This window comes from Pseudorasbora parva, chromosome 1 (assembly GCF_024679245.1).
Source record: "Pseudorasbora parva isolate DD20220531a chromosome 1, ASM2467924v1, whole genome shotgun sequence".
Classification (NCBI taxonomy): domain Eukaryota; kingdom Metazoa; phylum Chordata; class Actinopteri; order Cypriniformes; family Gobionidae; genus Pseudorasbora; species Pseudorasbora parva.
Window position 1 is genome coordinate 56287790 of NC_090172.1, and position 27756 is coordinate 56315545.

General features: G+C 36.4%; 4 protein-coding genes across 8 annotated transcripts in view; 2 read left to right on the forward strand and 2 right to left on the reverse strand.

Moving 5' to 3' along the window:
• ntn4 (netrin 4) overlaps window positions 1–1517 on the reverse strand; it is a 38076-nt gene extending 36559 nt beyond the window's left edge. The window contains exon 1 of the mRNA XM_067445474.1: window positions 1259–1517. Within this exon, the coding sequence (XP_067301575.1) occupies window positions 1259–1337 (79 nt within the window). The 5' untranslated portion in view covers window positions 1338–1517. The remainder of the gene's footprint in view (window positions 1–1258) is intronic.
• Window positions 468–8196, forward strand: amdhd1 (amidohydrolase domain containing 1). The gene is made up of 9 exons (XM_067445491.1): window positions 468–676; window positions 1672–1778; window positions 1877–1941; window positions 2034–2311; window positions 3779–4004; window positions 4101–4225; window positions 4339–4432; window positions 4526–4686; window positions 7094–8196. The coding sequence occupies exons 1-9, from the start codon at window positions 537–539 to the stop codon at window positions 7197–7199; spliced, it is 1302 nt and encodes a 433-aa protein (XP_067301592.1). The 5' UTR covers window positions 468–536; the 3' UTR covers window positions 7200–8196.
• Window positions 7438–22613, reverse strand: si:ch73-71d17.2 (RPA-related protein RADX). Its single transcript, XM_067445461.1, has 15 exons — window positions 21955–22613; window positions 20916–21067; window positions 19854–20025; window positions 18055–18163; window positions 17814–17905; window positions 17614–17739; window positions 17415–17522; window positions 16017–16190; window positions 15599–15720; window positions 13434–13507; window positions 13176–13238; window positions 13049–13098; window positions 8808–9110; window positions 8572–8724; window positions 7438–7577 (listed from the first exon to the last, which is right to left on the reverse strand). Exons 1-15 carry the CDS (start codon window positions 22538–22540, stop codon window positions 7456–7458), a joined length of 2406 nt encoding a protein of 801 aa, XP_067301562.1. The 5' UTR covers window positions 22541–22613; the 3' UTR covers window positions 7438–7455.
• A 1032-nt stretch (window positions 22614–23645) lies between these two features.
• The window catches only part of LOC137078324 (uncharacterized), a 42777-nt gene continuing 38666 nt past the window's right edge, over window positions 23646–27756 (forward strand). For 4 of the 5 annotated variants that reach the window (XR_010905287.1, XR_010905288.1, XM_067445520.1 and 1 more), the window contains exons 1-4: window positions 23646–24165; window positions 24408–24461; window positions 24684–24791; window positions 26835–26915. Coding sequence is in view for 3 of the 5 variants with exons in the window: in XM_067445520.1 (XP_067301621.1) it covers window positions 24115–24165; window positions 24408–24461; window positions 24684–24791; window positions 26835–26915 (294 nt within the window). In the remaining 2 variants the exon portion in view is untranslated. The remainder of the gene's footprint in view (window positions 24166–24407; window positions 24462–24683; window positions 24792–26834; window positions 26916–27756) is intronic. The other variant, XM_067445517.1, reaches the window with a different exon arrangement.

Sequence of the window (27756 nt, forward strand, 5' to 3'; positions counted from 1 at the left end):
CTGATCCTAAAAGCTAATTTAAATAACTTTATAAATCTATATCTGAATAATATACTAGGTTTTTTTTAATATACTAGTTCTTTCTGGGAATTTGCAAAAGAAAGGGGAAATGGAGGTGTTATATTTTCGGCATATTTTTGTATGGTGATCATTAAAGACTATAAAGGAGTTCAATGGCGAATACTAGAAACAAAGACGAGGTACTTTTTAATCTTGTCACTATAATTCACATTTATTCGCACTATACATGTTGAAAAAGATACGCAATATGTTATAGTATTGTGCATTTACACTTTTTTTTATTTGAAATAAGTCAATTGCAGTAAGAAGCTCAAGGAAAATAACATTTGTTTTCCTTATCCAGAGTCGTCTGAATCCAAACATGAGCTCCTCCCTCACTGACCATTGGCAATTTAGCGGCCCGTTTCCCTTCCGACCTTCGGCCACGTTACCTAATTTAGGCGTTGCTAAATATTTACCCACTCTTTCATCACTGAGCTCTGCTCTGAAACACCTACACTGAAGTTAAATTAAAAATGTCTTCCAGCAGTTTTAGACTTTTGGTCAAGAATGCAACCCAAGTGGTCTTAGTTTGTAGAAATGGTGAAAAGTATCTTACCAGGAACGGGATGCAGAGTCTGGCTGTCGTTGAGAATGGCAGTGTGGTGATTGGACAGTAAGTCAGATGAATTCTTTATATTACTGATTGTCTTTTTATTTATTGCGTGGTGAATTTAGCATGCAAATAAATGCTTGCAAAACTTTAATGATCTGGTAGATCTTCTACTTGAATAATTAGCCATTTCTTATAGTACATTTTATGTTTAGGATAAAACACAAAACAGTTCAAAATATTGAGAATTATTTAAAAATAAAATTCATATAGCTCCTTCAAAGAGAGATTAATTATTGTCATACTTTATAAAACTAACATTTTGTATGAACTACTTTATGGACAAAATTGTCCTCAGAAATGAGATCCCCAAAAAATTAAAATGTCCAGACTGGTAAAATGGATCCATGGTAAATCAAAAGTAAATATTTTGGTAACAATTAACGATAAGGTTTTATATAAAAGTTTATATGTAACTTTTAGCCCTCTGGCGGTAAAAACAAAAGCAGCTTTTTGCGGAAGAACACTGTTTTGGTTGTGCTCCGGCTTTGCATGTGCGAATGAATATTGCCCTTATACACAATAACTCTGTTCGAGATTTACACATGTACATATGTTAACTGTTCAATAAAATACCTTACTCACCTTTTAAATAATAAAAATGCCACCTCCGCCTCAAAATACCAAATACCTCAGATCTCCGGAAAGTAACGTTGATTCTCATTTTATTACGAGCTCTGTCGCCATTTAACCTTTATCGTTAATTGTGACAACAGGACGCCACCCATGCACAATTTCAAGGTAAATACGTCAAAGTAGCCGGAGAGATGTTTTTCTCTATTTACGGAAATGACGAGACGCAATTGGGCCGTCTCGTGACGTTTGTACGTAATTTCCCGCGAAAACCACCCCGTTAGCGTCAGGTCAATAACAAATTAGATATAAACTAATGTAACCAATGTAAACAGCGATATAATTAATTATAAATAATATTTTTAAAAATAACAATTTAAGTTTATGGTATGCCCTGATTTAGCTGTGTCTGTGCGTGTGTGTAGTGATGGACTAATTAAAGCTGTTGGATCGGCAGACATCATTGAGTCTCAGTTTAAAGGAGCAAAGTTTGACAATGTTCTGGATGCTTCCGGCATGTGTGTTATCCCGGGTAAGTGTTACATCTTCCACCTAAAATAAACAGTTTGACCCCTTCTGTTTACACATCCTTATATTTAAAAAAAAAAAGGTTAAATAATCTTTTCACAGGTCTGGTTGATGCACACACACATCCAGTGTGGGCTGGAGACAGAGTCCATGAGTTTGCCATGAAGGTTTTGCTTTTATTTAGTTCAATCTATCTCTCCTCTTGCATTTTGTATTGCTATAAGTATTGGTGTGAAAAGATATCTTGTTCTGTGTACAGCTGGCTGGTGCCTCATACATGGAAGTGCATGAAGCAGGAGGTGGAATTCATTTTACAGTGGCACACACTCGCTCAGCAACCGAACAGCATCTATTAGAAGGGTTAAAGAGCCGTCTGGAGCGCATGATGAGAGCTGGAACCACGCTGGTGGAGTGTAAGAGCGGATATGGACTTGAGCTGGACACTGAACTCAAGATGCTGAGGGTGATTGATTCAGCGAGAAAGTCAATGCCCATCGGGGTATCAGCAACATACTGCGGAGCCCATGCAGTACCCAAGTACATACAATTTATCATGGACAAAATTGTTCAAAGCAGTTTTTTTTTGTAATATAATAAAGTACATGTAGTTTAGTGTAGTCCTGAAATTGATTCTTGTCAATCCTAAAGTTTCTGAATAAACAAAAAAATACATACTTGTTCAGATATAAACACACAAAAATGTAATATATAACTAAATATAAGGCAAGTTCATCCAATCGTCAGTCTTGGATGGACGGACGGATAGATAGATAGATAGATAGATAGATAGATAGATAGATAGATAGATAAGATGGACAGACAGGCAGACAGACTGATAGATCGACGGATGGGTGGACAGCAGACGGCTAGATAGATAGATAGATAGACGAATGGATGATAGATAGATAGATAAATAGATAGATAGATGGGCGAATGGATGATAGATAGATGGGCGAATGGATGATGGATAGATAGATAGATAGATAGATAGATAGATAGATAGATAGATAGATAGATAGATAGATAGATAGATAGATAGATAGATAGATAGATCGATAGATGGGCGAATGGATGATTGATAGATTGATAGATAGATAGATAGATAGATAGATAGATAGATAGATAGATAGATAGATAGATAGATTGATAGATAGATAGATAGATAGATAGATAGATAGATAGATGGGCGAATGGATGATAGATAGATAGATAGATAGATAGATAGATAGATAGATAGATAGATAGATAGATAGATAGATAAGATGGACAGACAGGCAGACAGACTGATAGATCGACGGATGGGTAGACAGCAGACGGCTAGATAGATAGATAGATAGATAGATAGATAGATAGATAGATAGATAGATAGATAGATAGATAGATAGATATAGATAGATAGACGAATCGATGATAGATAGATAGATAGATAGATAGATAGATAGATAGATAGATAGATAGATAGATAGATAGATAGATAGATGGGCGAATGGATGATAGATAGATAGATAGATAGATAGATAGATAGATAGATAGATAGATAGATAGATAGATAGATAGATAGACGAATGGATGATAGATAGATAGATAGATAGATAGATAGATAGATAGATAGATAGATAGATAGATAGATAGATAGATAGATGGATGGATGGATGGATGGATGGATGGATGGATGGATGGACAGAGACTATGGCCAGAAGAATAGATAGATGAATGAATGGACATACGGACGGGCAGATGGATGGATGAATGATAGATAGATTATAGAAAGACAGATAGATGAATGGATTGTGAACATATAGATATATGGATTGATAGATAGACAGACGGATGGATGGATGATAGATAGATTATAGAAAGACAGATAGATGAATGGATAATGAACATCTAGATATATGGATTGATAGATAGACAGACGGATGGATGGATGGATAGATAGATGAATTTTGAACAGTAGTATAAACAACTTTTAATTTGCGCATCTTATTTTCTTTGTGTATTAAGAGGTAAAACTATGGAAGAAGCCACTCAGGACATCGTGGCAGTGCAGTTGCCCAAGATAAATCAGCTAATGGCTTCAGGGGATCTGCAGGTGGACAACATTGATGTATTTTGTGAGAAAGGCGTGTTCGATCTGAACTCTACGCGTCGCATACTCCAGGCTGGCAAAGACATGGGCCTCAACGTCAATTTTCATGGCGATGAACTCCATCCCATGAACTCGGCACATGTATGCTTGCAAACTAGCAGAGTTTCTCGCACACAACTTTCAAATGGTGTTGTTCTTGCATAATCTGTGTCTCCTCTTTGTCTTTCAATCGAACAGCTTGGGGCAGAACTTGATGCTTTAGCCATCAGCCATTTAGAAGAAGTGACGGATGATGGAATCGCTGCCATGGCACAAGCTAAAACATCAGCGGTTCTCCTACCCACCACTGCCTACATATTAAGGTAAATAACCACAACGTTGATGTTCTCACCTTTCCTTTCCTTTATCTATGCAATGCTACGATGCAATAAAATAATTATAAATAATAACGGGTTTGATTCTCCTTGTGTCGAAGGCTTTCTCCACCACGTGCGAGAGATATGCTTGATGCCGGAGTCATAGTGGCCCTGGGGAGTGACTTCAACCCCAATGCCTACTGTTGCTCAATGGTAACCATAACACACAAACATCATATTTATTAACAAATATTAGCAGTAGATATTTGACCTGACCTCTTTATAATCTGTCTGTTTGTTCATTAGCCTATGGTGATGCACTTGGCCTGTGTGATGATGAAGATGTCTATGCCGGAAGCTTTGGCCGCGAGCACCATAAACGCAGCCTACGCTCTCAACCGCTCGCGGACGCATGGGTCGCTTGAAATCGGGAAACAGGGAGACCTTGTGATCATCAATGCACCACGGTTAGCTCACACACATACAGTAGCTGGAGAGCTACAGGGTCAATTCTTATCCTCACAAGCAATGTTGGGGGGGAACTAATTACAAGTAGTGCAAGTTGCGTTTTCAAGTAACAAATAACACAACTTTCAACTCACTTTTTTGCCATTTATTAACGTCTCCTGTCCACGTTAAGAGAAATCAGGAGTAAGTGCAGAGGCATTGTGTGTGCAGTTTAAACATGATTATTAGGTTATTATTCCTAAAAAATAATTAAAACCGTGAAATTTAAACTCAGAATACAGGGTATATACAGCAATCCTTAAGTTAAATTTACTACTTTTTAATACCTTTTTTACTACCATCAGAATATTTTTTAAAACCATCACGACACTGAATTGCAAGTGTTAATCAGCGACCTTTCTATTATTTACACAGATTTTGACATATATAACATATAAAAAAAGAATAGATTTAGAATCGACAGCAGGAGGAAATCTGTTAAAAGTTATCATTCAGACACAGTAAAATACATCTCAACATTCACAAAGGTTGGTTAAGGAGAAGCATTACTGCATACACATTTGATTTCATTTAATAATTGGTAATTCAGCAATTCAATTATTTAGTTTTTTTTTCCAACAACAAAACCTGAGCCAAATATTACATTTCTATAACTGTGATAAGTTGTTGAATTTAACAAAATACTAAAAACCAGTGCTGTCAATCGATTAAAAACTTTAACTAGATTAATCACATTTTTTCATATTTTAAAATTATATCTTTTAATATAATAATTTCACAGTTAATCAAATTAATGCAGAAACAACATAAAGACAGTATATTTTAAATACTTGTTTAAATTGCATCTTTTTATGAATGAAGGCCAGTATTACAGTATTACTGATATTAATACATATACTGATTTTTTTTTATATATATTTATTATTAGGCTTCAAAAATAACAGTTTTTAATTTAAGTAAACTTAAAACAATGCTAACATAAACCCATAATAAATGTCATGTTTACTCCTGCCCTTCAAGTCTTAACAGTTAGGAAATATACAGAAATGTAAAAAAGTTATCAAAGTTATATGCAGTCTGTACTGCATAAAACTATAAATTAAATAGTTAATCCTTATTAAAGCTACAAAAGTTATTTAGTCAAGAGCAGCGAGTCATTTTCTCTGTTCCCTTTGTTCTTTAACTTTACTGACAGGAAGCTTTATTGGCTGCGGTCCCTTTAAGAGCAGACAGACACGCGGATCTCACTGTTTACTGTCTATGGATCTCGCCTTATTCTCTCACAACTCTTTTTGTTCATTTTAGACTTTATACAAATCATTTAGGATTGCTCTTATGAGGATAGTCATTGAAGATATGCCTTGAAGCAAGCCTAAAATAAAACGTAAGCCAGCCACTTCTGTTGAGCGCGCAGTGTTCTGACTTCTGAGATGATGCCGAACGACCACTGAATATGACGTCAGCATCAAACATACGCTGAGACGGAGACGAAAGATCTTTGATTATGTGCCCAGATATGCTAAAGCCCATATCTAAACAAACTAACGCGAACGCAGATAGAATTTCAATCAGAATAGGTCACCCGATAGTCTGAAAAAATAATACCTAATTTGAAAAAAATAATACCTCTGAGACCACATTTAACACTTTTAATTGCCTTAAATTTGGCAATTTTGATTTATCACTTTTTAATACTTTTTAAAACCCTGCAGACACCCTGAGAATATTATATCTGAGTGCATGGTCTGAATGCAGGTGCACTTAGGGTGTGTCCGAATCCACTTTACACCATGTGTGTAATAAGCAGAGTGTATAAATGTTAATATAAATCTTAAATAACAAAAATATACTGTTTTTAATCTCACTTTATTAACCAGTGTCTTTGCTACTGACACTTTATCCAATTCAAACATAATAATAAGCAAAAATGACTAGGTAATCATCACATTTGCATTTTTTTTTCTTTCTTTTTTTTATTGCTGAAGCATTGAACTTTCTTCACCTGCTTCATTTCACTTTTAGTATGAAAGGTCTTTTACATTTGCATTATTTAACTAATATATTTATATTCATATTTACAGAACTTTTTGTTTGTTTGTTTGTTATAAAACAAAACAGGCTCAGCTCAGGTGAAAAAAAGTAACGCAAAAGAGACGCAACACATTACTTTCAATAAAAGTAACTAAGTATCATAATTAGTTACTTTTTCAGGGAGTAACGCAATATTTTAATGCATTACGTTTAATGGTAACTTTCCCAGGTAACACTGCACACAAGTTGTTTGATTAAGGCATACAAATGGTTCAATATATGAAACCCGTTATTGAGATTCAGATTCAGATTTGTTGCTTGATGGGACTTGTTCGGCGGTTGTTATAATTCGAGTTTTCTTTCCCTGTGCTGCAGGTGGGAACATCTGGTCTACCAGTTCGGGGGCCATCAGGAGCTCATCAGATGTGTCATAATCAAAGGCGAGATTGTTTATGAAAATGACAAAGTCTTGACCCTTTGAGTATCATGCACCACAGCCAATCCCTCAACGAAGCCAGTGCAACACAAGACTGTGTGGTGTGTGGAAATTTAATTTCCACGGATATTAAAACTTATGGAACCATCCTCAATAGTACTCAAAATTAAAAAACAAGTTTTGTTGGTCAATAAATAAATAATTTATATATAAATAAGGGTGATTCTGTTTAAAACAGCTGTATAAAATCATACAAACTTCTTTTATATCAATGTGTCCTTCCATCTCCAGAGCGCTTCTATTATCGTAAAGGAAACGCACGGTTTAGTACCAGCTCCATCTTCTCTGCTCCTAGTGCACACACATCTAACACACACAGTAGTCTTTGATTGGTCAACTGATTTGCCGTGGCGATCATGTCAGCTGTTAGAGAAGAAAGAGAAACCAGATGTAAATGTTTAGCTATTTTATGACCCACAGTGTAAAAAATTATTTAGAAAAAAAGTTACCTGGTTGCCTTAAAATTTTGAGTTCATTGAAATTAAAATTGAGTTAATACAAAGAATTTTTTTTGAGATTCGACAACCTTTATTAAAAGATTATTAAAAGATTTTGTGGGTAATTGTGTGTGTTTTATTTCTGATGACGCAGTGAAACATGCCAAATTGTGCTATTTTCATGATTTATCAAAAATTTTTATGTGGTTCAGATACAAAAATATTTTGAGTTTCTATTTATTAAACAAATTTCCTTCATTGTATCAACTCAAATTTTTAATTTCAATAAACTCAAAATTTTAAGGCAACCAGGTTACTTACTTTTTTAAGTTAAACCAACAAAAACTGACTTTTTTTTTTACAGTGCACAGGAACTAAAAATAATTAAAATAAATAAAGGGATCATCACAGTTTAATTTCGTTATTATTCTTTTATCTTTTCACATTTTAATTGTGGAGTTCCTTTTATACCTATATCATATTGAAAAAAATCCCTGTTTTGTCAGAATACAGTATGAATAAAAATCTTGTGATTGTGTCAAATATGATATTTTAGAAAGAAGATTATGTCCTGCCCATCACTCTCAGAAAAAAAGGTTCTATATCCCTTTATGGATGTAGTTTTAATTAATACATTTTTAATTGTAACTAAATATTACGAAATTAACAGCTTGTAAACCTTAACCTACTTTAATCACTAGAAGAACATTTTTTACCTATTACATGAAAGTATTACACAATCATTTAAGACGTTTCTCCTCATATAGAATCATTCAGCAGAAAGTGTACGACACTATTTTTAGTAGGAAAGCATTATCAAATTAGCTAAAATATGACAATTTAAGTGTGAATGGATTTATAAACAGTGTTTTATAAAGTGAAATTTGTTCTAAATAAATAAGGCCCATTCTCATATTTACCAGGACTTGGGGGCGGGGCATGTGGTGAAAATCCTCCGTGTGATAGGATAGACTCCCAAGAGTTATCATGTGAAAGGGGGAGGGGCATCCAGTGCAAGTTTCCCGGGGCAGCAGGCAGAAAAAGACTATCAAGCATCACTCCATCTGATAAAGCTATGAACACGGGAAATAAAACATTTCATCACAATACTATAAATGTGCTGTGACTGACACTTTGACTTGTTTTAAATGTGCACCTCTCATTGTCAGAGTGAAGTAGCCAGTGTAGCAGGAGGCGGGGCTAAATGACTCCAGCTCTCTCTGTGGGAGGAGCTTGTGAAAGCTGTTAACCTGCATCCCCACAGCAACAGCCTGAACATGACGTCGCTCGTGACAAAAAACCCGTGGCAGAGTTTCAATGGCAACACGTGTCAGACCCAGACGTGAGGTCATGGGACTAGTGGGCGGCGTCGAGAACTCTTCATCATCATCTTCATCATTACTGTCATCGTCCTGTTCTCCGACTAGAAACTCCATGGCTCCATCAAACAGAGAAAAATCTGCAGGGCACAGGGACACCGATCTTTCACTAGAAATCCAATGCAAATCTGAGCAAATTTGCTTTTGACAAGGGATACATGTCATTATCTGTCTGTATTATATATGTCTGGGTATCTGTAAAGTTTTGTGCAGGATGTATAAAAGGGGTAATTACCAGAGGTGTGGACTCGAGTCATGTGACTTGGACTCGAGTCAGACTCGAGTCATGAATTTGATGACTTTGGACTCGACTCGACAAAATGTACAAAGACTTGCAACTCGACTTGGACTTTAACATCAATGACTTGTGACTTCACTTGGACTTGAGCCTTATGACTCGGGAAGACTTGCTACTTTTTGGCAATTTGTCTTTCACACGGCCGCGCTGCTATCAGTGAAAAAAAGCTGCACCTGTATGCATGCAGAGTGCACGCGCGCTGCCAGCACGAGTCACGACATCCAATCACTGTAGTCCCACATTGGTTTGATTCGACAGTATCCATAGCTACCAAGTCCGCGTATAACACGTGACTTATTTGGGCTTCTTTTTTTGGCAAGTCGCGGTAAAAAATCTCGAGTTGCGGGTCGCGGTTTTTTGGGCTTATTTTAAAAAATGTGGTTGCTTGTTAGGAAAATATGACAAGCAACTTCGTTTCTTAACATTTATGGTCGCTGTTTTGTCCAAATACATTGCCTGACACTGTCTTCTCACAGCTAATAGCCATAGTGCAACGATACAAGTGCTGTAGTCATTCGTCCTCATACATCCTGCCTCCTTCCCTTCATTGAAGAAAAATCGCGTTCAACGTGCAGGTATGTGATGTGATGTTATAAATGTAATGAGAGTTCGTAGACGTAAATAGACGAATACATTTTATTATCATTTTTTACAAACAATGCAACCAGCAGAGATATACAGAGATGGAGAGGAAACAGGAGCCACCTAATTTAATTTAAAAAAATATTTTTTTTATAATGTAGGCTATTTATTATGACTATTATTATTTGGCTATTATAAAAATAAATAATAAAAAAAGTATAGGCTACTAATAATAACAGTAGGTATGGTTCGAATGTATATTATTATAAACATGTCTCTATATTGCAGCGCTCTCAGTGTTTTCCTGGGCACCAACTCCCCATCATAGACTGTAAAAAAAGTGCATATTAATCCTAAATAGTAGCTATGTGACATTAGTAATTTTCAACACTCTTTAGGGCAGATTGCACATTGAGATGCAGGGCTTATCCTTTTTACAGTTTATAGTGTGCATGTTCACCACTGCTCCTTATATGTGTGCAATAACTCCGACTGGAGTTACCATAATCCTTCACGTCACTTTTTCTCTTTTTCCATCTACAAACCTCTTCTGTTCACAGTCTTTATTGCAACTTAAAGAATTTTGTAAAATCCCATCTGTATTTGCTTTTTAAACTCCACGAGATTTCAATTTAATATGTTGCAGGCAACATTTATTGATACATTATTAATCATAAATTATACTGATGATAATAAATAATATAATAATATTGGGCTTGTTTTGGGCCCCCCACCCCTCTAGGTATTCTTCATACCTGAGAAGAATAGGAAACAGATGCCAGAAAATCTATAGCCTCACATGTTGTATTTGAACTCTTTACTCATATCAATGTTATTGTGTCAATATTCATTGTCTATTATACACTACGGTATACAATAATATTTCAGTTTCAGTGTATGCAATATTAAGAATATTTTCACTGCTTCAAAAGTCATAAGAAAGCCCTTTCCCTCCAGAAACTGAAGTCATATGCTTTGCCATGGCAAGCTGGCATAAAAAGTATAGCAAAACAAAATAATTGAATAAATTAAATTATTAAAGTAAACCAAATTAAACCAAAAATAAGCTAAACAATATTCCCATAATGGCCCTAAGTTTAGGCTAAAAGGACCCATATCTATTTGAAAGTTTAACTGTTTTGCAATATGAGGTCAACACAATACAGGACTGAAGCTGCTGTGCATTGTTCTAGTGCAATATGCTGCTGAAATACAAGCATTTTCTGTGAAAATTTACATTTTCTGTTATTTTACTGTATTTGCTTAATGTCATTGTATAAAAAGAGGTTTAAATAAATACAAATCTTACAGACATACATAATTTGTATAATTTTTATTTTTGTGGTAAGATGACTTGAAGTGACTCGAAACTAAAATGGTAGGACTTTGGACTCGACTTGAGACTTGTTGGCTTTGACTTCTGACTCGACTCGAGACTTGACTCATCTTTGACTCGACTTGACTCGGGACTCGAGGGCAAAGACTTGAGACTTACTTGTGACTTGCATAACAATGACTTTGTCCCACCTCTGGTAATTACATAAACACTCACACCATATGAAAATGATCAAAGAGGAGCTAACAGGTGGAGTGAGTGGAGCTAACACACAGCAGACAAAAGGCTAGTAGTGACATCAGCGGCAATCCACCTGTCACTGGCCACGCCTTTAATTATGCAGAACTTTAAGGTTTAATATAATTTAAACTAATAGGTACCCCCCCCCCCCCAATAAATAAATAAATAAATGGGCAAAAGTAGACCAAAACCACAATTTGTACCAGGCTGTAAGCATTTTATTCTTGCTGTAAAGTTGGGCATTTTAACATGGGGAGATTCTGATCCCTTTTGGAGCCTGTCCCTAGCGGCCAGTCAATTAATTGCAGTTTCAGAAGTCACTTCCGTATTGGCTTCATGAGAAACTGTGGGAGGTTGCTGCTTTGGTAATTCACAGCTGGCAAAATAGGCTGACTAGAGAAAACTGAGAAAAGGGGCTTTTTTCTTCCCTTTTGCCAAATACGTAGGAGAACTTCAACACCCATAATGCACCAGCCATGTTGCCGTCCAAGGCCACTCTCATTCATCAATTACCACCTTGCTTGAGTAGGAAATGCTGGACCCACTTTATATTAGGTGGCCTTAAGTACTATGTACTAACATTGTAATTAATCATTTGATACAATGCACTTATTGTGTACATACATGTTTTTACATTGTACTTACATTTTAAAAAATACCTGCATGTAATTATGTCTAATTAATTTCTGTAGTTACATTTGTAATTACACAGTTGGCACTTCCCTTACCCCTAACCCTCCCCCTAAACTGACCCACAGCACCACACCTGTCCCTAACTGTACCCGTATCCCACCTCAATATCAGCAAAGGTGTTTTGCAATACAATTTGAACACATTAAGTACATTGTACTTATTTTTTGATGTACGTACATAGTACTTAAGGCCACCTAATATAAAGTGAGCTGGAAATGGTCCTTAGCAAACTTGTGTCGACTTGTTTTGTTTACAGGCGCAATAATTCACAGAGTAAACATTTAGCAGGAGATATTTTCAGTTTCAAATGAAGGGTCCAGAAACGTTGTAGCATGCGGCGGAAAATCTGTTTATAGTGTCCATTTCAATCAGGATGACCAGGGGTTAACACCAGTGTTTTAGTTCAGATGGAGGGGAAAAACTGAAAGAAACTGCTGTTCCATCAGTTCATTTAGAAGAAAAGGAAAAGGAAAATGTTGTCACGAACAATGAAAGTTGTTGGAAGAGCCTTTTTACCATAATGTTGTTTAAAGAGTGGACAAAAAAGATAACATTTTGCGTGATAAACCTACTCTTTCAATAACTGTTCTGTTAATAACCCTCTCTCGATCCAAATGTCCATGGGCAGGAATACACAAATGCGGAAGTACAATCTGTAGTTTTCACGAAAGCCATGGAGCTGTCAAAAGACTTTTTCAAAAGGGACTTTCTCGGTGCATTTAACACAGAGAACGAGTAAATGATGTTCATTTATTACTGACACTATAACAATACAAAGCGGGTTGAAAATCTGCAAACTGACACAGAAGAATACCAGAGAATTTGTATGGTTTGTGTAATTGTTTAACAACGCCAATAAATCCTCTTACCCGTCTCTGCATCTTCCTCTGTGGAAAATGGTTGCAGAGGTGGTGCCAACCTGAGAAAGAGTGAATTATTATTATAATTATTAATCTAACAGCAGTTCTTCTGTATCGGACAGAAACACATTCTTACCTTTTTCTAGGGCTAGTACTGCTGAAAAGTTTCCGCTTCACAGGCGTCCTGTGAGGTTCAGACCTGTGGTAGAAAACAATTATAAGGGATAGTTCACCTAGTTCTGAAAATTTAGTAAAGATCTAATCTCATTAGCTTGTCTTTCTTAGAAAATCCAAAGGAGGGCACAAATTACAAGACATACAAGAACATTTTTGATAATTTCTGGGTGAACTATTCAGTACATATGATATCAGAAACCCAAAATAACACACATACCCCTCTCTTTGGCGTGGCACTCTAGGACTGAGTGGAGCCGAAGGAAGATCTGAATACTGTGTTCGCCCATTGTTCTTTAGAGGTATAAGAGAGGTATTGGTAACACTTTAGAATAATGGTCATTAGTTACATTAGTTAACATGAATGAACTAATAATGAACTGCACTTGTGAAGCATTTATTTATCTTTGTTAATGTTAATTTCAACATTTACTAATACTTTATTAAAATCTTGTTAACATTAGTTCATGCGTTGAGAACTAACATGAACAAAACATGAACAGCTGGATTTTTATCAACTAACGTTAACAAAGATGAACTAACACTGTAACAAATGTACTGCTCATGGTTAGCTCATGTTAGATAATACATTAACTAATGCATAATGTTGACCATTATTCTAAAGTGTTACAGAGATATTTCATTAAAATATATATATATTATTCGGCAAAATGCATCAAATTTATCAAAAATGACAGTAAAGACAATGCTGTTTTTTAACTTTCTATTCATCAAAGAATACTAAATAAATGTATCAATATTTAATAATATTGTTATTTTCAATACAATCAATAATAATAATGATAATACTAAGAAATGTCTTAAAGGGATAGTTCACCAAAAAACGAAAATTGTGTCATCATTTACTCTCCCTCAAGCTGTTCCAAACCTGCATGAGTTTCTTTCTTCTGTTGAACACAAGTTCAAAAAGCCTTCCTTTTCAACCTGATGAAGAGTAAATGATTACTCCTGATGAAGAGTAAATGACACAATTTTAATTTTTGTGTGAACTATCCCTTTAAGTAGCAAATCAACATATTAGAATGAATTCTGAAGGATCATGTGACACTGAAGTCTGGAGTTATGATGCTGACAATGATCACATGAATAAATTGCATATTAAAACATTTTTAAATAGATAACAGTTTTTACTGTATTTTTTGATCAAATGAATGCAGCTGTGGTGAGCAGAAGAGACTTCTAGAAACATACCACCCCAAACCTTTGAACAGTCCAGTATTATGTCAGTGTATAATGTATAATAGTGTGTGTTATTTGTTGCTGTCCATGTACGTACTAGAGCAGGGGTGTCAAACTCAGTTCCTGAAGGGCCACAGCCCTACAGAGTTTAGCTCCAACTCTGTTCCAACACACAAACCTCTGGTTTTCAAATAAGCCTAAATGGCTTGATTAGCTGGATCAGGTGTGTTTAATTAGGGTTGAAGCTAAACTCTGCAGGGCTGTGGCAACCGTGTACTAGTTTGACACCCCTGTACTAGAGGATGGATACCCGACCTGAGCCTGATGGTCTATGGTCCCGTCGGTACCCAACGGGCCGGGCCGGGTTCAGACAGATATTTAGAAATGACGTTCGGGCTCGGTCACGTCAGATCGATAAGGCATTGAACCTTTCAAATTTAAAACTGCTTATTATGCAAGTAGCCAATGGGCCTGTTTAACTTGATGCAATGGTTTGTTTTTGTGAGTAAAATAAATGTAAAATATTACCCTAACATCCGTCTTCCTGCATGAAGAAATTTGTTTATGTCGCCATGACAACAACGCGCACCACGTAGGTGCATATTGCCCGATGCATCCTTGTCATTCCAGTGAGCGCAACTTCAGCGCTGCGGGCAGGACCATCGAGAAGAGGAAGATAGCCTTAAAGCCATTCACAGTAGATGCAATCCTTTTTCTGCATAAAACCTCGATTAGCCTAAACTTTGATGGATTTAATAACCATACAGTTTGAGAAAAATGGTAAGATGACTTTCATTTCAATAAGCATTTCAATTGTGTTACGTTAATGTTTTGTTCTGTTAGCTTGGGCCATTTTTAGCAGACCTTTGTTCATTTAATTTCAGTTGGCTATTCGATTGGGCTCTGTGTAACGTTTGTAGCCCCATCATGTGCGTGCTGATGCACTCGTCTGTAAACATTTCAGAATGCCTTCCTACAGTTGCTTAATAAAACCGGGTTTTCCACACAAACAAGTGTCATTAGTATATGAGGAAAAAAATTGATTTTAACTTTTGGGCTCGGGTCGGGCTCAGACATAAATATTTTAATGACTGTCGGGCTCGGGTCGGGTTCGGTTACTGCTCTGTCAGACGCGGGCCAGGCTCGGACAGAAAAATTCGGCCCGATCCGCACTCTAGTACGTACCTCTCTATGGTGGTAGCAGGCTGCAGTGACGACACACTGAATAGCAAACTGACGTTTCTCTCTATAATTTAACTTCTCACACTCTAATTTCATCTCTCCTCCACTGATGAGACCATCTTTCCCTGCACACACACACACACACACACACACACACACACACACACACACACACACACACACACACACACACACACACACACACACACACACACACACACACACACACAATAAAATTAGCCACAGGAAGAGCTGAATTTACAGCAACACATTTGAGTCTTGAATTAATTTACACTAAACTCGGAACAGGTTGCCATTAAAAACGTTTTCTATGCTTGGTCCAATCAAAAATATATATATATTTGCCGTTTAAACACTGGCAAACTCAACAAACAATCTCAAGTCATTTTCTGCTGCTCACCTGGTCTGTTTTCCATGAAGCTATTCAGTGAAACAGGAAGTGGTGGGTAGCTGAAGTATCCTCCAATCACGGCTCTTTCCAGCAGGCTGCTCTCATCTACCTGCTTCAGCCAGTGAAGAAACTGGCGGATGGGCCGTACACCTCTGTATGGCATCACGGGGTGAGACCCTGTGCCTGTTTTCATGTTTGCAAATGACAGCAGTGGATTCTACCAATTCTGCAAATAAGTCTGCATTCACTACCATTCAGATGTTTGGCATCTGTAAGACTTTTTAAAGGGGTCATGAACCGAAATGAATATAGGGTCCAAAACTTGATAGAAAATATTTATTTATATATAATAATTTATATATATATATTTAATATTTATATATAATATTTATATAAAAGTCTTTTATGCTCAGTCTGCATTTATTTGATCAAAAATACAGCAAAAACTGTAATATTGTGAAATAATATTACAATTTAGAATAACTATGTTAATATATTTCAAAATGTAATGTATTCCTGTGATCAAAGCTGAATTTTCAGCATCATTACTCCAGTCTTCAGTGACACTAGCCTAGAAATCTAGACGCACCCTAGCGGCAGCAAATCTAATCTGCCCGCGAGTGTCATCTAGCAACTCTCAATACCCTTCTGAGCTGTTATCGCCTAACTCTTGCCGGGCCAATCACATCGTGTATAGAGTCGGTGGGCGGGGCCATAATGACGACGGCCGAGTTGCGTTTGCGTGCTTCTAGTAAACACAGAAACTGGTGAACGGCGGCGGTCTTTCGAATCAGCTTTGACCGCGACTCTGGAAGACTTGGAGTTAAGCTTTTCTCTGAGAAAAGGACAAAGAACGGCACTGAAGTCATTCTTAAAAAGGGAAGATGTGTTCAGAGTTTAGCCGACCGGATACGGCGAATGTTTAATCTATCAACAAGCTCTGCTTCACCTTCGTTGCTCTGGTTGGTGTAGCGCTCTCCTATCGCATGCAGAGGGAGTTTGAAAGACAACCGTTTATCCGCCCCTCGGATTGAGCTGTCAATGGTGAGTTTCCAGACCAAACATCTTGATGTGGGTCTGGCTTGTCAGGCTTCAGTGTCACATGATCATTCAGAAAACATTCTAATATGATGATTTGCTATTCAATAAGCATGTCTTATTATTAATATTTTTGTGGAAATGGTGATACATTTTTTTCAGGATTATTTGATGAATACAAAGTTCAAAAGAACAGCTTTTTTTTTTTTTATCGTGTCTTTACTGTCCCTTTTCATTAATTCGATGCGTCCTTGCTAAATAAAATTATTAATTTCTTTCAACAACAAAACATCTTACTGACTCCAAACTATTGAAAGGTAGTTTATATTATATGTCTGATCTATAAAGGTGTTTATGTGTGTTATTTACCTGTGCAGTAAATCTGGGTCAGTGACGTGTTGGTGAGATATTCAAAAGTTGTAGCTCTGTCAACTGCACATCTGATAAGCTTTAGTCTAGTGCAGACAACTAGTGCCACTGAATTGAACAAAAAAAACACAATACAGTTTGTCTGTAATAACAGGGCAGAGATTGAGAATAACAAAGAGAAAACAGAGTGACTTAGTACTTGGATAGACACGACTCTGAATGTCAGGCTGTGATGTGGAGAAAAGCTTGATCATGATTGGCTTTTCTGATGTTCTATCCATCAGTTGGAGCCACCGATACTCCTCTAGCTCTGACCTTTGCCCATCTGCAAGGAAAAAATATTTCAGTCAATTGGCTTAAGATAAAGCATATTTCTGTGTGTGCTACCAAACATCTCACCTTTCTTCCTGACACGTTCTGGTCGACCAACAAAGACCACCACACCGATGACATCGCAGATGTGGCCTTGTGGACAACTAGGAAGCTCCTGTCTGTAAAGCATGATCACAAAATACTTTATAATTTTAATATTTTATATATATATATTATTTTTTTATTTATTATTATTATTTTTTTATTTATTATTATTATCTTCGATTTCAATGTAAGATGTATTGAGATTGTAATTTAGCATCCATACCTGCAGATGAATGAATGAGGCAGGCTTGGCAAAACCCAATCTGGAGAAATCTGGTTCTTGGGGATGATATTAATTTGAGCAGTGGGGTTCCTGGAATTAAGACTGATCTCTAAAAGATGAAGAGAAGATGGTAGAATACAAAATGTTATACATGAGAACAAATATCTATCTACATCTAAATCATATACTACAACATAGGCCCTGTTTACACCTGTTACTGAGAAGCAGTTTTGTTGATCCAATTACAAGTGGAAGGGGCTGAATACAGGTGTAGACAGAGTCTAACATATTTTGAGGTTGTCCACTTTCAACACTTCCAAAGATAGTCGACAACAGTTTAAACTGGATCGCTTTTGTAGTGTAAACACTCATGAGAATGGATGCGTTCACACAGCCACAAAAGACCGTCTACTCTCCCCCTATCAACCTAATGGAAAGCGCAATAGCCAGACGTGAAAAGAAACTATACAACCAATTATCAGCACAATATGACTTGAATTGGTTTATTTATTTGTACCTGAGTTGCGAGCGGATCATCGTATAGTCTGCGCGCGCTCACCAGCACGTTTCAAAAGTGTGATAAGACTTGCGTGAGCCGTTCCTATCCCATCGCTGATTATAAAATGTGCAACCCATTTGTATTCTATTGAATTCTCACTTTAAAACGCTTTCAAATATGAAAGTCAAATATGATGTAAAACCACCACATTAAAGACTGATGGGGGGACATCATCTTCCACCAACATAAATTAGAAAGCATTTTAAACTACTCATGACCACCTTTACTAGAATATATTGCATTCTATTGTATTTATTGTGGTAAGTTTTGACTAATTTGTTATAGAATTTATGAAAGTTAATCTGTTAAGGGAATAGAAATTTCACTCTAGATTTATATTACAGCTGTGGCATGTTGTGGCTATAGTTTCTAACTGTGTAGGCTGCTAGGCCTATACACTGTACCTAGGAGCCATCAATGGTCTCACCTGTAAATATAGCCTTATTGCAACAAATGCAACAATTACAAAAGTGTAAAATGTTTTTGACTATGTAGTATATATTTTAGGTTGTGATGTTTTTTTGATTAGTGTTTTTCTAATATTGTATGTATTTGTTAGTGCTACTGAAAGTCATTGTAATGTAATGTTTTAATATTGTGTGCACCTGCCCAGGGACTGCAGATGGAAACTAGCATTAAATAATTCTGGTACAAAACATATTCTCGTAAGATTAATGTATTTTGTACATTGTCCCTGATAAATAAACTAATTAAATAAAAAAATAAATAAATTAACAAAAACTATGGTATTTTTCATAAGTGTAATTACAAGTTAAAATCTAGAGTTAAAGTCTGGACCTTCTTGAAATGATCAAACAATCAGTTTGCGCACGTGTAAAATGTGTTCCAATGATGACTGATAGGAAAAACTTGGCTCATATAATTCAAGAGATGACATGGCTGAAATTAAGAGCCGGATGAATTAGGGAGTAGGAAATAAACTTTTTCAATAAATTAAAATGTTATGCAACGTAAGTTTGACATCCCATGACACTTTGAAGTACAACATTCTGTAAAAATGATACGATTCCAGATGCTTAAATAACATAAAATACATAATATTTTACAAGGAAAGACAATTTTGCAAAAATAAACAAATAAATAATCAAATAACTAAAAATCATGAGGGAACATATCCCCTGGGACCCTGCTAAAACAGGTCACACTTCAACCCGGCCTTGTTTGAATGGCTGTATATGTCATAACTTGTTAAATGTGAGAAGGGTATAATTCTTCCTACCAATGTGTGGCTCTGATTCCTGCCCCGTGCGGCTGCTGTAACTCTCCTTGACTCTGTAGTGACACAATCTTACAACTTGACCCGGATGTAGGATTCGGTACCATTCCAGACAGACTGTGTTCCACAGTACAACACAGGCAGTGGATGAGCCATCACCAACCTGCAACTCCGCCTGAGAAAAACAGATGGATGGAAGAAGTTACTTTCCATGTCAAACCAATGTTGTGATACTTAAGTGATATTAGGCATTTTCCCACTATGACATACAGATAAAACTATTAATTTTGGGAACAAATAGTTGATAGAATGGTTTGGAAGAGAAAGCATTGGGCTTTTAAAGAAATATAGTTAAATCTTTGCTGGTAAACATAAACTAAAATCTAAAAAACAACATTAGGTGGATGCAAGCGTCACAATATCAGTCAATACATACTGACCAATACAATAAAATCACTAAAATGAACCGATATGATCCAGAATCTGTTACACCAAAATACACATTTCAGTAGTTCAACGATCACCCGTTTATTTAGCCTTCGTGCTTGGGGAAAAACAACAACAACAACAACCACACTTTCTGGGACTTCATAATAAGAGTTCCCTTTTCCTTTTGGTAAACGGTCATGAGGAAAATTAAACTAAGTTCAGCACAGTATCCAGTGTGTGTATTCATAGATATGTATTTATACATATGCATGAATACACTTTTAATGTCATAAACTTAAACTCCCTCTCTCTCTCTCTTTGGTAAACGGTCATTTGCAATCTTAAACTATATTCAGCACAGGGTATACATATGCATTAATACATTTTTAATGTCTTAAACTTAACACAGAATCATAATATATTACATGTATACTTTTTACTTAAGATTCCTCCTCACAAAAGCAATTCTTTCCAAAACTAATACATGCATTAAATGTTTAACTATGCATAAAAACTTTAAAATGTTGCACCAACACATTAAAAAATATTCATCTTATTACATATTTTAACATGACCAAATAGGTATAGGTACTAGAAATTTGCGTGGAAAAGGAAGTCTCGTAGTTGACCACTCACCTTATAGGGACATTCACATTTCTGATCTGCTTTCCCATAATAAATCAGTCTGGATTTGTGAAGGATCCGCACACACAGGGCGCCCCGGTACCGGCGAGATCCACTCAAGAAACGCCGGCGTACTTCTGCGAGTGAAACCGTGGACCCAATATCTGCCACCAGAAACAAAAGCATTTGCATGAACAGCAACACTTTTCATCATCATATTAAGACCAGAGTGACTCTCCAGACCAATGTTCAACCTTAAATTGAGCTTGGTCTGGTGATAGCCAGACAAGTTCAGGTGCCTACCTGGGTGGCATTTTTGTGCATTCACAAAGAATACATAAAGATTACAACGGTGTTAAAGGAATCGTTTACCTAAAAATGTCATTTCTGTCATCATTTACTCACCCTCGTGTTGTTTCGAACCTGTATGAGTTTCTTTCTTTCTTCTGTGGAATTTAAAAGAATATATTTTGAGAAATTAATCAGTCTATTATTTGTTCATACAATAAAAATCAATAGTCACCAAAACGGTTCAATTCTTCAGAATATCTCCTGTTGTTTTCCACAGAAAAAAGAGAAAGTCATCCAGGGTAAGGGTGAGTAAATCATAAGCAAAATTTTCATATTTGAGGAAACTATCCCCTTATTTGACATCGATTTTTTAGTTGTCGCAAATACCTATGGTGTTTTTTGTTGTTGTTTTTTTTTTAAGTTCTCATCTTAGTGTCAACTAAGTTAATTGAAAATGTTCTTCTTCGGGTTTATTCGTCCAACATTAGGCCTAAGTATAACCAATTTAAGTTGGTAAACAATAAGTTGTATTTATAATGTCGCCCTTTCTATTTATCTAAGTTTTAAAAAAAATGTTTTCATACATAAAAATAAATTAATGGATTTTAAGAAGGGGGTCCCTCATAAATTTGGGGGTCCTTGGCATTATAAAGCTTGAAAACCCCTGTTTCAGAGGGTAGGCACTTAGGTGAAAAGGATGAACAGTGAGTGAGTTCAAATAAATATATTATTCCTCAATGAAATATATTATTTAACACACCATCTATCTCATCTCCAGAGTCCTCTGCGTCGGGTTCAGAGGGGGTCGTTTCCCGCCACATCTCTCCACAGAAGTCGTGGTTATTCCACAGCGGTAGGTAAGAGCTCCTGCGGGCTCGGAGCGGGCTCGCACTCGGCTCTTCTCCCATCCACGGGAGGGACCTCACATTGACGGATGAGAGAGCCCGGAGAGCCGCATCACCGCCGGAGAGTCTGTCCACCTCCAGACTGCACACATGAAAAGACCCGTCGTCGTCTTCCCCGCGGCTGAACTCCACATTCCGGATGACGGAGCCGCAGTGAAGCTTATTCACGCTGACGAGTCTGTTTACAGCGGGATCCAGAGACGCGCGGATCTTACAGTCCCCATCCGTGATAGTGGCGTCAAACAGACTGTCTGACATCGAAATACTGTCCGGGAAACGGACACCGAAGTCCGCGTCTCTGCCGTAGCGCTCCAAAGAGATCACGTAAAGCGGTTCCGAGCGGGTTCGTGCTCGCGGGGAGGCAGACGTGTTGGATATTAACCTTTTGAGAGTCTTTTTGAGCGTGCAGCGCTCAGAGGAACTGCCTGACAGCGCGGCCATGTCTGCGCGACACAATAACAATGCCGCAAAGCATTGTGGGAGATTGTGTTCAGCACAGAACTCAAACTATAAAAGAAAAGAAGGAGAAAAAAAGGACAAATAAAGAAACAAAGTAGAATACTGAAAAACAAGTCATCTCTATCTATCTATCTATCTATCTATCTATCTATCTATCTATCTATCTATCTATCTATCTATCTATCTATCTATCTATCTATCTATCTATCTATCTATCTATCTATCTATCTATCTAAATAAAGAAAATGTAATATAAAATATAAATATAAAAAATATGTTATTGAAATATGTAAATATAAAAATAAATTGTATACATAAATGTAATATATAGAAAAAATTTAATAAAAAAGATTAAATAAATAAACAAATACTGAAATAATTATAATAAAATAAAATACATGTAAACATGTATATATAATATACATATTAAATCAATAACCTACAAAACAAGGAAATAATAAATTGACAAATAAAAAAATAAGAACAAATAGAATAAAAATATATCATAAAAAAAGTATATGTATTCAATTCATATTCCGGTAAATGAATTCTCTCTCTCTCTCTCTCTCTCTCTCTCTCTCTCTCTCTCTCTCTCTCTCTCTCTCTCTCTCTCTCTCTCTCTCTCTCTCTCTCTCTCTCTCTCTCTCTCTCTCTCTCTCTCTCTCTCTCTCTAGATAGATAGATAGATAGATAGATAGATAGATAGATAGATAGATAGATAGATAGATAGATAGATAGATAGATAGATAGATAGATAGATAGATAGATAGATCGTCTTTAAAAAAAAGTTTGGTATAAAAAAAATCCTGAAAATCGATTGGTGAATGAAAAAAAAATCCTTCTGTATGTATTATAATGTTTTAAAAGGGTAAATGACAAACATAAAAATGTAATGTATAAAAAATAATATTAAAGAAAGATAAGATACATAATCAAATACTGAAATAACTATAATAGGAGCAATTTAAATACATGTATAAAGAAAAGGGAAATAAAAATATTTAGAAATACGAAAAAATACACACACACACACACACACACACACACACACACACACACACACACACACACACACACACACACACACACACACACACACACACACACACACACACACACACACAAATACATATAAGAACATCTAAATAAAAAAATTACAAATAATTATAATGAAAGAAATCCTAATTAAAAAGACAAATAATGAAATGATTATTATATAAAATAAAATGCACGAATGAAGATAAAAATACAAAAGTCAAATATATAAATACAAAAATGGCCTTACTTTCCAGTTTGAAATTCGTTCCCATGGCAGTGTGTAATAATAACACACGCACAACGCCATCTAGCGGTGATTGCGCGTCACTGAGTCAAAGACTCGCGCCTCTCCTCAGACGCTGCTCTTCAGTCTTGGTTAGTATGAATAAGAAATACAAGCGGGATTAAAAGAAGACATAGAGATAGCAGCATATGGATGCAACTTAGGCCGATTAGCTGTTCTTTTTACATGAAGTTCAGAACAGACGTCCAGTGTTTGAAGCCTGCTGTCCGGTGCCATGTGGACATATTACAGAAATGGAGTTGTACCGAAAAGAAAGCAGAAATCGGTAACATTTCATTTTTAATTCACTATATTTGATTATTTTACAGACAGTGTATTCATCAATATACTCTCTGTAGTTAAATGTGCAATATTTTAATTTAATGATTTGATTTATTTGATAGCTTAACTTTTGTTTGCATTAAAAGTGCATGATAGTTACTTATAAAAATAAAAAGACAGTAAACTGTAAAAGCATGAGGCATATATAACGAGTATACTCAATAAGCATGTGTTACAACCAAACAGGAAAATGAAGTTGTCAACCTTCCTCCCATTTCCAACGGGAAGTCAGCAATTCTGGTAAGCATTTTCATTGGTTAATGTTTGTCCTTTTTTAATGAAGAAATCCCCTGCAGTCGGGACAGTGTTCTTCTTTCGCAGTGGAAACACATCGTGGTAACACAATCTGTTAATTTAGTGTTGCTAATTCGGCTTCTTGTGTTACTTGTGGAAGCCAATCATTTGAGCTGTTTGTGCAGCACACTTTGATGCTCCCTCATTTAAGATGCATGATTTGTTCAGGATCACCACACCAAAGGCCAAACCACAGCCCAGAGACTACAGGAGCTGTTCTTCACCCAGGGTCCGAGGGATCATCACGGGCCCCTGCACAGAACCGTCAGGAAGAAGGTGCATGAGGAATACAGAGATTCAAAGGCGGACAGAGTACACAGCTTCATTACTTGAGTAAAAATACAGATATCCCTTAATAAATTTTACTCAAGTACAAGTAAAAGTACTACAGTCAGTTGTCTACTTAAGTAAAAATACTGAAGTACTTGTTTTTAAAAGCACTTGAGTATCAAGAGTACATTTTCTTAACCCCTTAAATGTCACTGGCCCACCCGTGGGCCCATTTGTATTGTATGGGCCCTCAGTAATATTGCATTACTACTGCCACGGTGCTTACATTTATGTATACAGAAACATCCTTCATGGAGTTATGAAATTTTTTAATGTTAATACCTCGGGGAATGTAAAAGGAATTTAAAGTAAAATTTAAAGTCATTTTCATCTTTTAACCATGTTGCTTTATTTAACATTTCTCACTTGCCCACAAGGCAATAGCACAATGGCAACACTGACAAACCTCTTGTGTTTTGATGGGTTTTTTGTACCCAGATTTGAACCTGACTGCGTTAAACACACCGAATACTCAAGAACATCACGGGTCGGCTGCTGCGTCTTCATCCATTTTTTCGTCCAAGGTTTCGTCTCTTATCTAAATCTGATGAATTGATTTGGTGGAAAGCTGAAGCGCATTGCTGATAGGCTGTCCAAATCAGTGGCACCGCACAATCCAATCATGTTTGAGAGGGAAACAACAAATTGTGGGTTTCCGAGAATTTTCTTCCTTCCTTCCTTCCTTCCTTCCTTCCTTCCTTCCTTCCTTCCTTCCTTCCTTCCTTCCTTCCTTCCTTCCTTCCTTCCTTCCTTCCTTCCTTCCTTCCTTCCTTCCTTCCTTCCTTCCTTCCTTCCTTCCTTCCTTCCTTCCTTCCTTCCTTCCTTCCTTCCTTCCTTCCTTCCTTCCTTCCTTCCTTCCTGCCTTCCTTCCTTCCTTCCTACCTTCCTTCCTTCCTTCCTTCCTTTTTTTTTCTTTTTCTAGAACTACTTAAGGTTATGGATAGAATTATAGTGGAGTAAAGAGTACAATATTTGCCTCTCAAATGTACTTGAGTAAAGTCATGACATGAGTTCTCCCCAAAAATGATACTCGAGTTAGGTACAGATCCCTCAAAATTGTACTTAAAGAGTTAGTTCACCCAAAAATGAAATTTCTTTCATTAATGACTCACCCTAATGTCGTTCCACACCCGTAAGACCTCTGTTCATCTTCAGAACACAGTTTAAGATATTTTAGATTTAGTCCGAGGGCTTTCTGTCCTTTGAATGTAAGTGTATGCCCACTTGCTGTCCACGTCCAGAAGGGAATGAAAACATCATCAAAGTAGTCCATATGTGACATCAGTGGGTTAGTTAGACTCTTTTGAAGCGTCGACAATACATTTTGGTCCAAAAATAACAAAAAATACGACTTTATTCAGCATTGTCTTCTCTTCCGCGTTTGTTTTCAAACCTCAAATAAAGAATCAAACGTTCGCGAATCAGCAGATTGATTCGTGATTCGTATCGCCAATGTCACGTGATTTCAGCAGTTTGCCAGTTTAACACACGATTTGAATCTTGAATCATGACTGTTTGATTCTTTATTTGAGGAACATGGAAGAGAAGACAATGCTTAAATCGTATTTTTTTTTATTTTTGGACCAAAATGTATTGTTGACGCTTCAAAAGAGTCTAACTAACCCACTGATGTCACATATGGACTACTTTGATGATGTTTTCATTCCCTTCTGGACGTGGACAGCAAGTGGGCATACACTTACATTCAAAGGACAGAAAGGCCTCGGACTAAATCTAAAATATCTTAAACTGTGTTCCGAGGATGAACGGAGGTCTTACGGGTGTGGAACAACATTAGGGTGAGTCATTAATGAAAGAAATTTCTTTTTTGGGTGAACTAACCCTTTAAGTACTGTACTCAAGTAAATGTAACTGTCCGGCTCTGCAGAGATTACAGATTTCATGCTACTCGAAATACATCCTTACATTTGTGTGTTATAAAATGTATGTGCTAATGTATTGTCTGATTCTCTCTCTCATATGTAATAGAAAAGCACTTTAGGCCGCCAGGTTGTTCCGTTATCCCGATTGAGTGTGGAAACAGAGCTGGAAATCACAGCTCACCTTAAGGCAAGTGGGAAAAATTAATGAATGTTTCAGAAATGTCTTCCCAGTTTACAAAAATATGTTTTGCTAACATTCCCATTAAGTTATGAAAACATAATTTCTGAATAATTTTTGGTAACACTTTATTTTAAGGTTACATATACATTAGTAATAACAGTAAATTATGCATAATTACAAGTAACTACCCTAACTGTAACTCTATAGTAAGTAGATGTAATAAATTAATATTACGCAGTACTTGTTTGAGTAAGTACAATGTTACTACGTCACCTAAAATAAGGGTTAGACTTTATTTTAAGGTGTCATTGTTACAATGTAATTATATATTTAAGTACTAGTAATATTAATTAACATGTACATACTATAAGGTTATGGTAGAATTAGGGTTTGGTTGAGGGTTAGTTGCATGTAATTATGTATAATTTACATAATTTACTGTTATTACCATGGTAAATACATGTAACATATGTAACAAGGACACTGTAAAGTAAATGGCCTTACCTGGCTCTGCCCTCCTACGTACTTCCACTCAATTTTCATTTTTCAGTACTAATGAAATGTAGGAGACTCTGGTAACACCAGGGTAAAATGGCCTTTCCATTTGCCAAAAATAACAAAAAAGCAAGCCCAGCCCAAAAACTAATGCAAAAGTAATGTAACGCATTCATAAAAAGTAACTAAGTAACGCAATATTGTACCACATTACTTTTAAAAGTAACTTTCCCCAAAACTGCCCGTCAGAATGTTAGCCAAAGTTCTGAATACTGTCTCCATATAAACAACAAAAACACGAATCTGTGAAAAAGCAACACCTCCAACTACTGGCCTGGCATGCATATTTCCC